Source organism: Charadrius vociferus, unplaced genomic scaffold (assembly GCF_000708025.1).
Source record: "Charadrius vociferus isolate BGI_N301 unplaced genomic scaffold, ASM70802v2 scaffold7, whole genome shotgun sequence".
In the NCBI taxonomy this organism is placed as follows: domain Eukaryota; kingdom Metazoa; phylum Chordata; class Aves; order Charadriiformes; family Charadriidae; genus Charadrius; species Charadrius vociferus.
In genome coordinates, this window is record NW_009649308.1 from 775519 (window position 1) to 786804 (window position 11286).

General features: G+C 47.0%; 1 protein-coding gene across 2 annotated transcripts in view; it reads left to right on the plus strand.

Annotated features, from left to right (window-relative positions):
• GABRQ (gamma-aminobutyric acid (GABA) A receptor, theta) overlaps positions 1–11277 on the plus strand; it is a 74065-nt gene extending 62788 nt beyond the window's left edge. Inside the window, exons 5-9 of one of the 2 annotated variants that reach the window (XM_009889250.1) lie at positions 784–866; positions 5183–5320; positions 6948–7100; positions 9942–10198; positions 10690–11277. In XM_009889250.1, coding sequence (XP_009887552.1) covers positions 784–866; positions 5183–5320; positions 6948–7100; positions 9942–10198; positions 10690–11067 — 1009 coding nt within the window. In that variant the 3' untranslated portion in view covers positions 11068–11277. The remainder of the gene's footprint in view (positions 1–783; positions 867–5182; positions 5321–6947; positions 7101–9941; positions 10199–10689) is intronic. The other variant, XM_009889251.1, reaches the window with a different exon arrangement.
• The last annotated feature ends 9 nt before the right edge of the window (positions 11278–11286 follow it).

Consider the following 11286-nt stretch of genomic DNA (forward strand, 5'->3'; position numbering starts at 1 on the left):
GCCGCTCTGCCCCCACCTCCCACTCTGACACCCCCAAAGCAACACTGACCCTCATTCTCTCCCCATATTTATTTTTCGGGGGGATGCACACATGCTCCCATGTGTCTTTCATGAATCTTGATCACACGGTTCATCAATCAGTTGCGCGAGAGTGGCTCTGTTAGCCGAGCCGTGAGCCCGCAGGAGCAGAAGGGCCCCGTCGGTGGGGTCTGGGCTCCTCGATTTGGCAGTGCCAAAGTGGGTGCGATGGAGGGGCTGTGGGTGGGGGGGTGGGAGGCTGCAAGTAGGGTCATTGGGGCAACTCAGGAGGAAAAAGAGGTGATAATGTGGTCAGGTATTCTTCTCCATAGATCGTTGCTGGGCAATTTAATCAATGCCTCTTGTGTTTTACGGACGCTTTTCGGCTGTCTCCGTCTTACAAACTGACATGCATCTCCTCTTCTCCCCCTGCCCGTAGCTCTGCCTACTCCTGGTTTCTTTGTCTCTCTCAAGGGAGAGACAGAGGAGGAACACAAATCCCTCCCCACCCCATTAATAGAGATACTGCCTTGCTGACGTGAGTCACGGAGGGTTTAAGCTGTGCGGTTGAGGGTGAGCCACATCCAGCCCCCCGCCCCACACACCTCCCACCACGGATCTCCCTGGTTTCCAGGGAAACAGCGGCCCCAAATGCTGCCTGACTTTCACGTCTGCCTTTCATTTCTCCTTTTTTTTTTTTTTTTTCTTTTTTTTTTTGGTAAGAAAAAGCACACAACTGATTTTTTTTCTCCCTTCCCATTTCAGGATCACCACCACGGCCGCATGCATGATGGACCTGCGGAGGTACCCCCTGGACCAGCAGAACTGCACGCTGGAGATCGAGAGCTGTGCGTATACCTTGTGCCCGCCCTCCACCATTCGGTGCCACCCGATGCCACCCAGTGACCCAGTGCCACCTGCCCCAGCCGCAGCTTCCCACTCACGGGATGCCTCCCAGGGATGTTACAGGCCACCCCACCTAGAGGATGTCCTCTGGGGCAAGACCACGTTCTCTTATCCAAACTCCATCCTGAGGGGACCTCATGGGTGAAATGTCCAGGAAAACAGAGCTCTAGCAGCAGGCTGGGCATTAAAATCACTCTCGCCCTCAGATTGGTGGTAGAAGCCCCCCTTAGCCCTAAGAAAGCCCTGGGAGCCTGCCCTCACTCTGCGTGGGAGGTGGGATCCGAGCCCTCCTGCAGTCCCTCCCCACCTGGATCTTCCCTTGACTCCTATGGAAAGCCTCTCCTGACCGCACTGGCGGAGGAGGTCCAGCTCTTCCTCATAAAAATGCACCGCAGTATCCCCTCAGGAGCGGTCCAGAGCAGCAGATCTCACAGTAATGATGATGCAGCTTCAGTGGTGATTATCAGAGAATTGCTTTTTTCATAAAAGCGGTCCCACAGCATCCATAGTTGGAAGGCGCCGTGCCGCCTTACCAGCCCTGCCCGCGCCTGGGAGCCCCCGTCCCGCTCACCGCCCGGGTTGCTTGGGATGCGCAGCCATCGCAGCGCTTGGCGTGGCGGGTAATGGGATGTAAATTAGGTCCTGCTGGAGGCACTAATGACATGTCATTTCTGGCACTCCTTAGCATTTTGAGAATAGTTTACGGTACAACCAAGAAAACAGAAGGCAGAGAATTACCCACAGTTCCCCATGTTGCGATTTTGTTCTTAATGGGACATGTCAAGCCAATTTGTTAGTCGAAGCTACATTTCCTTACAATATTTCTAAGATCCATGCAGAGATGAAGAGATTCAATCGTTTCCTTCCTCAGAGCTTTTGTCTTTTACACACTTGCCCATTCAAAATCCACAGGGCTCCATTTTGTTTCCTTCCAAGTCCACACAAGTCTGGAATAGCAGTCCTTTTATGGCTGGCTTAAAAACCAAAGTATATATAAAAAAAAATGCCCAAACAAACCACCAAAATAGCCCTTTTGTGGTGCAGGGTGCTGGGTTTGTACAGCAGCAGCAGGCAGCTGGGGTCTCCTTCCCCGCAGCAGCTCGGGACACTTACCTGCAGGAGATAAGCCAGTGCTGGCACTGCCTGTTGATCCCATCCCTCCGTCCCAAAAATAGCCCTCACCACATATACCCCTGCCGAGCCGTGTGCCAGGATTCAACAAAAACCTGACGAGGCACGCAGCAAACAGGCTGTTAATCTGACGTTTTAAGACGTCGTATCAATACTTTATGATATTTCAGGTTGAAATGACTTGTCTTTGTGAAAGTTCTTTTACTTTTGAAAAGTAACATGGAAATTTGGTTTTCTTTTTAAAGCTAGAAATCAAAGTGAAGCATTTATTTTTAGACTGAACAAGCTTTCCCTTTACAATCACTTTAAAAAATGGCTTCCTGAAAACCATGTTTGATTTCATATTGCATAATGCCATAATAAAAAAAAAAAAAAGTACAAAAATCGGTACCCAATACCAGCAGGTCATAGAACGAATGGAAGAGAGCTAGTTAACTGCGAGATCTCCTAAAATTAGTTACTGTAATTTGACATTTTCATTGCTGATCAGGAAGTAAATTTGAAGTCACTGCTGTTAAATTTGTGGGTGATGAAGATAGCAGTCTGCGTGGCTTGCTCGCTGCACATTTGAATACCTCCCAATTTGAATACATCCAGAATGCATTTGAATACAGCTAAATGCGGAGGTCTGTGCCTGGGTGCGGGCGCGCGGGCCAGTCTGCCAGACGGAGGGACTGGATACCGCACGGGTAGCGACTGGGGGAGACGATGAAGGGATGGCAGCCCCGAGCACTGCTGCTGGAGGTTTCGTAGCAGGGCTCTGACAGAAAGGGCTGGAGCGAGCCTTGGTTATATAAACCAGGGGAGCCGTGAGTCAGAGCAGGGAATCGATTGGCCTCTGTGTATGTCGCTGGTGAGACGGGGAGAGGGACTCTGTCTATATTTGGTTTCCAAAATTTAGAAAGGAAGTTGAGAAATCGGAAGAGGTTGAGAAAAGATGCTAAGAAGTGGTTCAAGGGCTAGAGCAGCTGTTTTGCAGTGAGAAACCTCAATAGCTCAGGCTGGTTTGTTTACTGCAAAGGAGGTGGAGAGGTGACTTGTTTACAGGCTGGGTGCACCTCTGCAGAGGGGGAGCGCTGGGTGGAAAGGGCTCAGAAACCTCCTAGAAAAATTCCAAATAACCACCAGAGTCTCAAACTCTGAGCCAGATGAATGCAAATGTAAAATTGCACACAATGTTTTTAGCTGCAAGAGTGTTTGAGCCGCTGGAATCGACCACTGGGAGAAGTGGGGGACTTGGCTGTTTCTTGCTGCTTTCCACACTTGGTCTCGGTGCTCTGGGAGAGACACTGCAGCCAGGCGCAAATACCAGTTCCTCTGCACAAAGCTGGTACTCGTGGCAGTGCAACAGCCTGTGACAGCCCAGTGGCTGCAGCAGATGAGATGGCAACGTAAGGGTCCTGAATCTCTGAGGGCTTGTGGGTGTGAGTGCTTCACCACTTACTGCCATGGGAGCAGGAGCATGCCATGGGGGGAGGAGGTGGAGCCCTGGCTTAGATGATTTACATCAGAAGGAGAGCTGGCATGGCATTGGGAAGATTGTTATTATTTTTTAGCACCCATGAATAAGCGCAGTAATGACTGAGAGTGCAGAATGTGGGCTTGGAGACTTCACAGTCATCAAATAATTCAGTTTGGGAAGAGACTGCAGGGTGTCTCTTGTCCAGCCCCCAGCTCAAAGCAGGGTCAGCTGTGGGATCAGACCGGGTTGCTCAGCTCTTTGTCCACTCAGGAGCTGCAGGATGACACCATCCTCAAAGGTTCAGCTCAGATCTGGGGTAACCCTCGGCCCCTAAGGTTAGGTAGAAGAATTTCTTCTCCGTGGTACATTCAACAGCTCTTCATTCCCCCGATGCCGCCCATACACTGGTGCTGGGTTTGGTGGCGGCTGTCCCTAGTGGATGTTAGCCTAGCTGGGTATTGCTAGCCAACTGCCTCTCTGCTTTGAGGGCTTGCGGATAAGGCAGGCTGTTGTGCTGCAGTGCAGGTTGTGAAAAAAAGCTGTCTGTGGGTATAGGTGAAGTTCATTCTCTAACGGAAGCCTTGCACCGTGCCGTACCAAAACCTGTACATATCTTACTGTTTCTTCGCACAGAGGTGCTCACATGCGGCTCTGCACTTTGCTCAGAATAAGAGGCCACCCCTCGTGCAGCAACAGCCACAGCAATTCAAAACCCAGCTTGCCACAAGCAGCATTAATTCTCAAGCGGAGATGAATCCTTGCCCACAAGGGCAACGGGCAGCACTGTGAACGTCACACTGATGGCAGGGGAGCTGCATGATTTTGTCCCCTGGGCCTCATTCCCCATGAGTCCAGAGCATCTACAGTGTCTTTCTCCTGGGACTGTGGTTTTGGGTTCCTCAGCACTTGTAGCCCGTGCAGCCCTGCCTGGCATGTATAGTTTGGGGTTAAAGTAAGAGGCTGTACCCTTGGCTGAATTAATAAGTCCATTACCTGGAAATGTAAGGGGTGAGTATTTGTTACGAGCCTGACTCCCTTTCCTCTCTTCTCCCATTACTGCTCTCTTCAGCCAGCGCTGGGTAAAAGCAGCCCTCCATCTCAGAGAGTCCCTCCACTTCCCGGCTCCACATTTTGACTGAGTACTTAGCATAGGGAGGTGCTCTGATGTTCAAATTTCTTTTCAACTGCTGTTGTAAATCTTTTTCTCTCTGGGATTTTTTAATACTTACATGCCCTGTTTACCTATTCCCCACCAGAACGTATTGTGTGGTCTCCCCCTTCTGGTAAAAGAAGGCAGTTTTTAAAAAGCAAAATGCCGTGTTTGGTGCATTTGACAGAAGCTTCGGATGTGCAAGTCCCTGTCATGTCAGCCATGGAGATTATGTAGCACCAGTCAAGGCTTGATGAGCTGCTTCTCACCTTTTTCTCCTGAATTCTAGCCAGAATGGGGAGTTCTTACCATTTTTTTCCTCTTCGCCTGAGGACTATACTGCCAAGCTCAGCTGAAGAAGAAAAGTACGTCAGCAGGGAGGGGTTATGCTTGCTGTCTGATGGTGTGGGCTTCCCTTTGAATCCTCTTCCAGATCACCTTAGTGAAAATGGGGGTGTCATCTGCTCCAGCTTGTCAGCTTAAGTCTCTCTCTCTGTGCTTCTTCATCTCTGCAGATGGTTACACGGTTGATGACATTGTCTTCTTCTGGCAAGGAAATGATTCTGCTGTCACGGGAATGGAGGTGCTAGAACTGCCCCAGTTCACCATTATTGAGCAGAGGCTGGTCAGCAGGGAAGTGGTCTTCACCACCGGTGAGTCTCTGCTGAAGGGATGCAATGGAATGTGCAAACCTTCCGCTGATCAACATTAATGTAGTTGTTCCTCTGCTTCAGATGCTGAGGTACTAACTTAGGATCTAGGCTTCAACTTAGGGTCCTGTTCCTTTGGAAAAGAGTGTCTACCAAGTTTGCCTTTTTTTTTTTTTTTTTTGGCTGCATCTCTTCAGAGACTTACGGGATTGAGGGTTTTTGCTGCAGTTTTCATTTCTTAGTCAAAACACCAACTAATCTCAAAACAGAACCTCTTTAAGAAGGTTCTCAGCCTTTATTTTGTGGTTTGTAATGGGCTATTGAGGATAATGTAGGTGTAATAGTACGCAGCAAGTTATCAGTTGAAAAGAAAGTGGTCTATGAAATGGTGCAAACCCATCTGTACATGGCAATAAAAAGATCTGAGAGAACACCTTGGAAGATTCAGATACTGCCAGTTGGAAAATTGGAGGGGTTTGGATTTTGGTTGCTGTCTTCACTTTGGTCTGGCATGGAGTTCACTGCCAAATCAGCGTGCCCCACACCTGTCAAATAGGACAATTTTTGGAATGCCATGAAATCCCAGCCTGAGTCTACCAATGGGGGTGGCAGATGGTGGTGGTGTTACAATAGTGCCTTGGGGGCATGCTGGGAGCAGGGTCCCATTGCAGTGGTAATCTAGAGACCCACAACAAGAGGCAATATTCCTCTAAAAGAAGTTTGCAGTCTAAATAGGTAAGACCTTCAAAAAAAGACCGCTGAAATACTGTGTTCAAGCTATGCAAATGACACATAATGGTGAGAGAACATAACCTCCTTTTTCCCAGTCTGCCTCCTTGATCATTAAAGACTGTTATTCTCTTGTTACTTTAGCTGCCAGCCCACGATTACACCCATATTTCAGGCTGCTGTGTTGCCTAAGGGACGGAGGTGGGAAGGAGGAATGACTTGGACTTTGTTTTACAGCAATGAGAGGGGTCCTGCTTTGTCCCTGTCAAAATGACCCTGCTCCAGTGGAAGGACTGTAAAATACTTAGTGTCATCACTATTCCCATTAGGTTTGCTAAAAGATTAGGAGGAAGTTGCAAAAACTTGGGGAAAAAAAAAAAAAAAAGATCTGTAGATTAACTAACAGTACTCTATTTGCATATGAATTTGCCCAGTCTGACCATAACCCATTTTTAGAACAGCATGGGAAAAATACGATTCAGGTCTTCATTGCTGTTTGGAGGAAAAGCTAGCACATGAAACACTGGAAAATCATCTCACTACATCCAGATATAGTGTTAAAGTCTCCTGTGTAAGCCTGTATCAAACTGGCACGTACCATAATAGCAATTTCATCATTGAACAGACATTCTCCCATGAATTCTGATATAATAACGTAAGTTATGTAGAGTTTCCTTTCTTCCTAATATTCTGATCCAACTGAGCAGACTCTGAAGAGCCCCCTTGCAAAAACTGATGAGTCTGCAAAACCAAATGAAAAAAAAAAAAACAGTTTTCTCATTATCTCTGCCTCTTGAGAACATTTTCCAAATAAAATTTCAATTCCTAACCTAAGCTCATACCATAAATACAGCTTTGCCTTCCTCTCAAACAGCATCTCCCTTTAATATCTCATTGACAGGTTCATATCTGCGCTTATCCTTGAGTTTCCGGATTAAGAGGAACATTGGTTACTTCATCCTGCAGACTTACATGCCATCTATTCTCATCACCATCCTGTCCTGGGTCTCCTTCTGGATCAATTACGATGCTTCTGCTGCACGAGTGGCACTGGGTATGTACCTTTTTATTATATATTGAAGAAGGTGGGGGTTTTGAGGGAGATCAGCTAGGACAGCTGTAAGAAAATACCTTTTTCTTTATGCGGTAGCAGCTAAGCAAGCCACATAGGTCTGTTAAACTTGTCCCAAAGGAAGGACATTTTTTTCTGAGAACAAACTTCAAATTTTCAGTCAGAAGAGCTACTTTTTTTGTTCAGAAGTATCGGTACTTCCCAAGCTTGACTATGTATTACTTGAATCAGTAAAAGCTCTACCATAAATTTCTATGGGTGCAAGTTTAAGGTCTATAACAAAAGCATAAATGGTCACAGAATCTCAGACATGTGAGACTGATGCGCCATGAGCCCACCAGTTCCTTTACCTGGTTTGTATTTGTTCTCTGAAGAAGAAAAGTCTGGGTCCTCTTGGACTTCTTGGTCAGCAGGTGTGCCAGGACGAGTTAGTCGGATGATAAATGCTGAGGGTGGGTGGCCAAAGAGTGGTAAGAATGGTGAGTGAATAGCTAAAAGATGAAAAAAATAAAGGAAGTGGCATTCCACATTTTCGTGATAGTTTAGGCCCTATACAGACACATTTTGCAGCTGAAGACCTTCATAAGCAAGGCAAATGTGGGACAGTAGTTAAAGTCCAAGTTTTTCTTAAGCACATGCTCCCGTAAATAGGAATGTTTTCCTATAAGAGGAAAAAAATGAGGTCTTTTAAGCGACAGAAGGGAAGTGGGGGTGGATTGCAGATGAGGATTTTGAAGAAGGAACAGGAGAAAGGGGGGACGGCTGGCATATGAGAATGGGGCTGTGCAACATGATAGAAAGTTCAGAGGCAATCGGAGAGCCAAAGAGGGAGAAGGATTTCATCTGTGAGTGGGGAAAGTCTCAGAAAGGCAATGGAGCACAGGTAGAGGCTGGGTCTTACAGAAAAGCTTGGGGGCTTAAATTAGCTGTAGGAGAAGACGGAGTTTGGGAAGAGTCAGAGGAGGGAAGATTTGTACAAAGATATAAAATAGGTGATTTGGCTGTGCTTGCTTGGAGATGCTGGAGCAGGGACACAGGGAGGGAACAAGAACACCACAGTAAATTAAAAAGGTAAGTTGCATTGACAAGACTATAATCAGTGAGAGAAGAAAAAGAGACCATGGCAGACATTGCTGGCACAGTGAAAGTACAAGCAGAAGGGTGGACATGAGATGCACAGCTGTTGAATTTCTGCTGACATCTGGATTCAAAGCAGAAGACAGAAGAAAAACATTGTAGATCAGAACTGGAACAGCTCTCCCTAAACTGTTCTTGACAGCCTTCTATCTAACTTGTCCTTAAAAAGCTCCAAGGAAGCAGACTCCTCCGCCTCCTCTGGGAACTTTATCTCCAGATCTACTTGCTCGTACAGTCAAAAAGCTCTTCTTTGCCTCTTTCCTACGTCTCCATTGCAATTTGTCCAGTTCTTCATGGAGACCTGGAGAACGATCTAGTCCCCCTTTCTTTGCCCCATATTTCTGGATATTTCGACTACTGCCTAAATACAGGCAGTAGTCTATATAATATATTGTATGTATATAAGTATATCCCCCTTCTGTTTACTCTTCTGTGAATTGAAGACTATTAGTTCTTTAAATCTTTTATCAGGAATGACAATAAAGGCATGATGAGGGTGAAAGGGAGTGTGTCCAGGATGCACAGAGAGGTTTGAGAGCCATCACTGTAGAGGTAGGGCTGAAACCAGAAGAGCAAATTAAGGTCATGGAGACTAAGAGAGCTCCCAACAGAGAGATGAGGAGGAGGGACACTAAAAGAAAAGGAAATCATCAATATAGTAAGAAAAGCAGCAGAGCTGAGCTAGAGAAGCAGGAAAAGAAGATTAGGTTGAAGAGGAAAAGTTATTGCCCCCCAAAAGAAGTATGAAGGCTTATTGCCATCCTTTTGAAACTGGCAGAAGACTGCCAAAGAGACAGATCTGAGGCCACTCTTACAGTCCAGAGAAGGGAAGAGGCTGAGAAGAAACCAAAGAAGAGGACTGGAGCTTTGAGAAAAATCGTGGTGCACCAGGTTCTTGGAGACTGAGTAGATGGAGAAAAAAGTGTTCATGAGACCAAGAAATGTTTATTTAAGATGTAGGAAATATGAGTTGGCCTAAAAAGGAGAGCGTGAGAACCATGGGAGGAATCTATACAGATGATGATTGAAATAGTGAGTGGTAAAGCTGGTGAGAGGAAGGTGGGAATTGATGGGGTCAAGGATGTAGACAGAAGCCTATGAGGCAGGCCAAAAAAGAACACACTGTGAAGAGGGAATCTCTTCACTCTTCTCCTGTTCATGACATTGGAAAGACACAGCAGATTACAAATTCATATCAAGGATACTGAGGCATCCAGTAGTGCCCAGAGTAGCCTGATGAGTTCATGATGTGGAAAAAAGGGAGACAAGGTTGAGAGACTGACAGCAAAACTGAATGTTTCCTACCACACTGAGGGAAAGGAGGAGGATCAGGGAGGACTTAAAGAACCAAGGTCCAGAGGATGTTGATCCCCATCGTCCTGATGATACTCAGCTTTCACATTTTGTCCTACTGTTGGCAGCTGGTTTATTTGCTGCAGTGATTTGTACTGGGCAGTTGGGCTTAGAATAATGACAATTTTCTTCCCAGTTGCACTGTGACAATTGGAAGAATTGGTCATTTCCAATTCCAATTCCAATTGGAAGAAAATGACAATTTTCTTCCCAGTTGCACTGCTCCCATCCCTCCTGAGGCTGTCCAGCTGGGAGGAGGGATGGGGAAGCTGAGAGTGGTATTTCAGGAAACCATCCCACCTTGGTAACAGAGCACCTACCCTCTCCTTACAGGGGTCACCACGGTACTTACAATGACTACCATCAACACCCATCTCCGGGAGACTCTCCCCAAGATCCCTTACGTCAAGGCTATTGATGTTTATCTCATGGGCTGCTTCGTCTTCGTGTTCCTGGCGCTCCTAGAGTATGCTTTTGTCAACTACATATTCTTCGGGCGAGGCCCCCGGCAGCAAAAGAAACAGAGTGAACGGATCAGCAAGGCCAACAATGAGCGCCACCGTTATGAGGAGAAGAGGGTGAGAGAGCAGGTTTGTCCCCTTCTTTCATTGTAGCAGGAGAATTCAGACTCTCCACTGTTCATCCAGTCCTGGGTGAGCTGTGGAGCAGCCTTTCTCCTCATCACGAGGGATTAAGTCCAGTTCCCCTGTCTGGTGATCACTGGCAATCTTTTTTCCTTGATCATTTTGTCATCATCCTCAAGCCATTCTCATCAGGACCATCCTCTTGCACAGTGCTGATGTACCCAAAAGTAACCCTGTGACTTTTGGTCCTACTGTGTTGGCAGAATCACACTACCCCGCTCAAAAGTTTGCTGCAAGCTCATGTGGCTAGTCCTTCAACTCCAGCATCAATGGATAACATTGTCAAATGCAGAAGTCCAGGTTCAGAGCTCACAAATGACCCAATCAGTGGTATTGTTAAACAGAAAAGAGTTCAAAATCACCCCTGATGGTGTGGCCCTGTGTGCATTGTGCACAGGACATCCCCGCTACCTTTCTCTCTGTCTTCCGTGTTCTAGGTTGACCCTTATGGTAACATCCTCCTCAGCACTCTGGAGATGAACAACGAGCTGCTGGCCACGGACATGATGAGCAGTGTTGGCGACTCTCGAAACTCTGTCATGTCCTTTGAAGGCTCAGGAATCCAGTTCCGCAAGCAACTGGCCTCTCGGGATGGATTTGGTCACCACCCAACCCTGGACCGCCACGTCCCGCTGACCCACCACGCCGCAGCCCGCAACCGTGCCAACTGCCGTCTCCGCCGGCGGTCATCTAAGCTGAAGCTCAAAATCCCAGACCTGACAGACGTCAGCACCATTGACAAGTGGTCACGAATCATTTTTCCAATCACCTTTGGATTCTTCAACCTTGTTTACTGGTTGTACTATGTAAATTGATGCCTGCAGCCTCCGAGAGAGATAGGGACAGACACTCAGACAATGACAACACAGGAGTGTTGTGGTCTTTTGGGTTTGGGTTTTACTCTTTACTATCATTATCATTTATTCCTTTGATTCATTAGATTTATTCTAAGCTTACTCTTCTCTTTTCAGCACATGTAGAACCACGGAGTGTGGGGGGGAGGTAAGGGAGAGAAGGGTATATGGGAGGGGGGG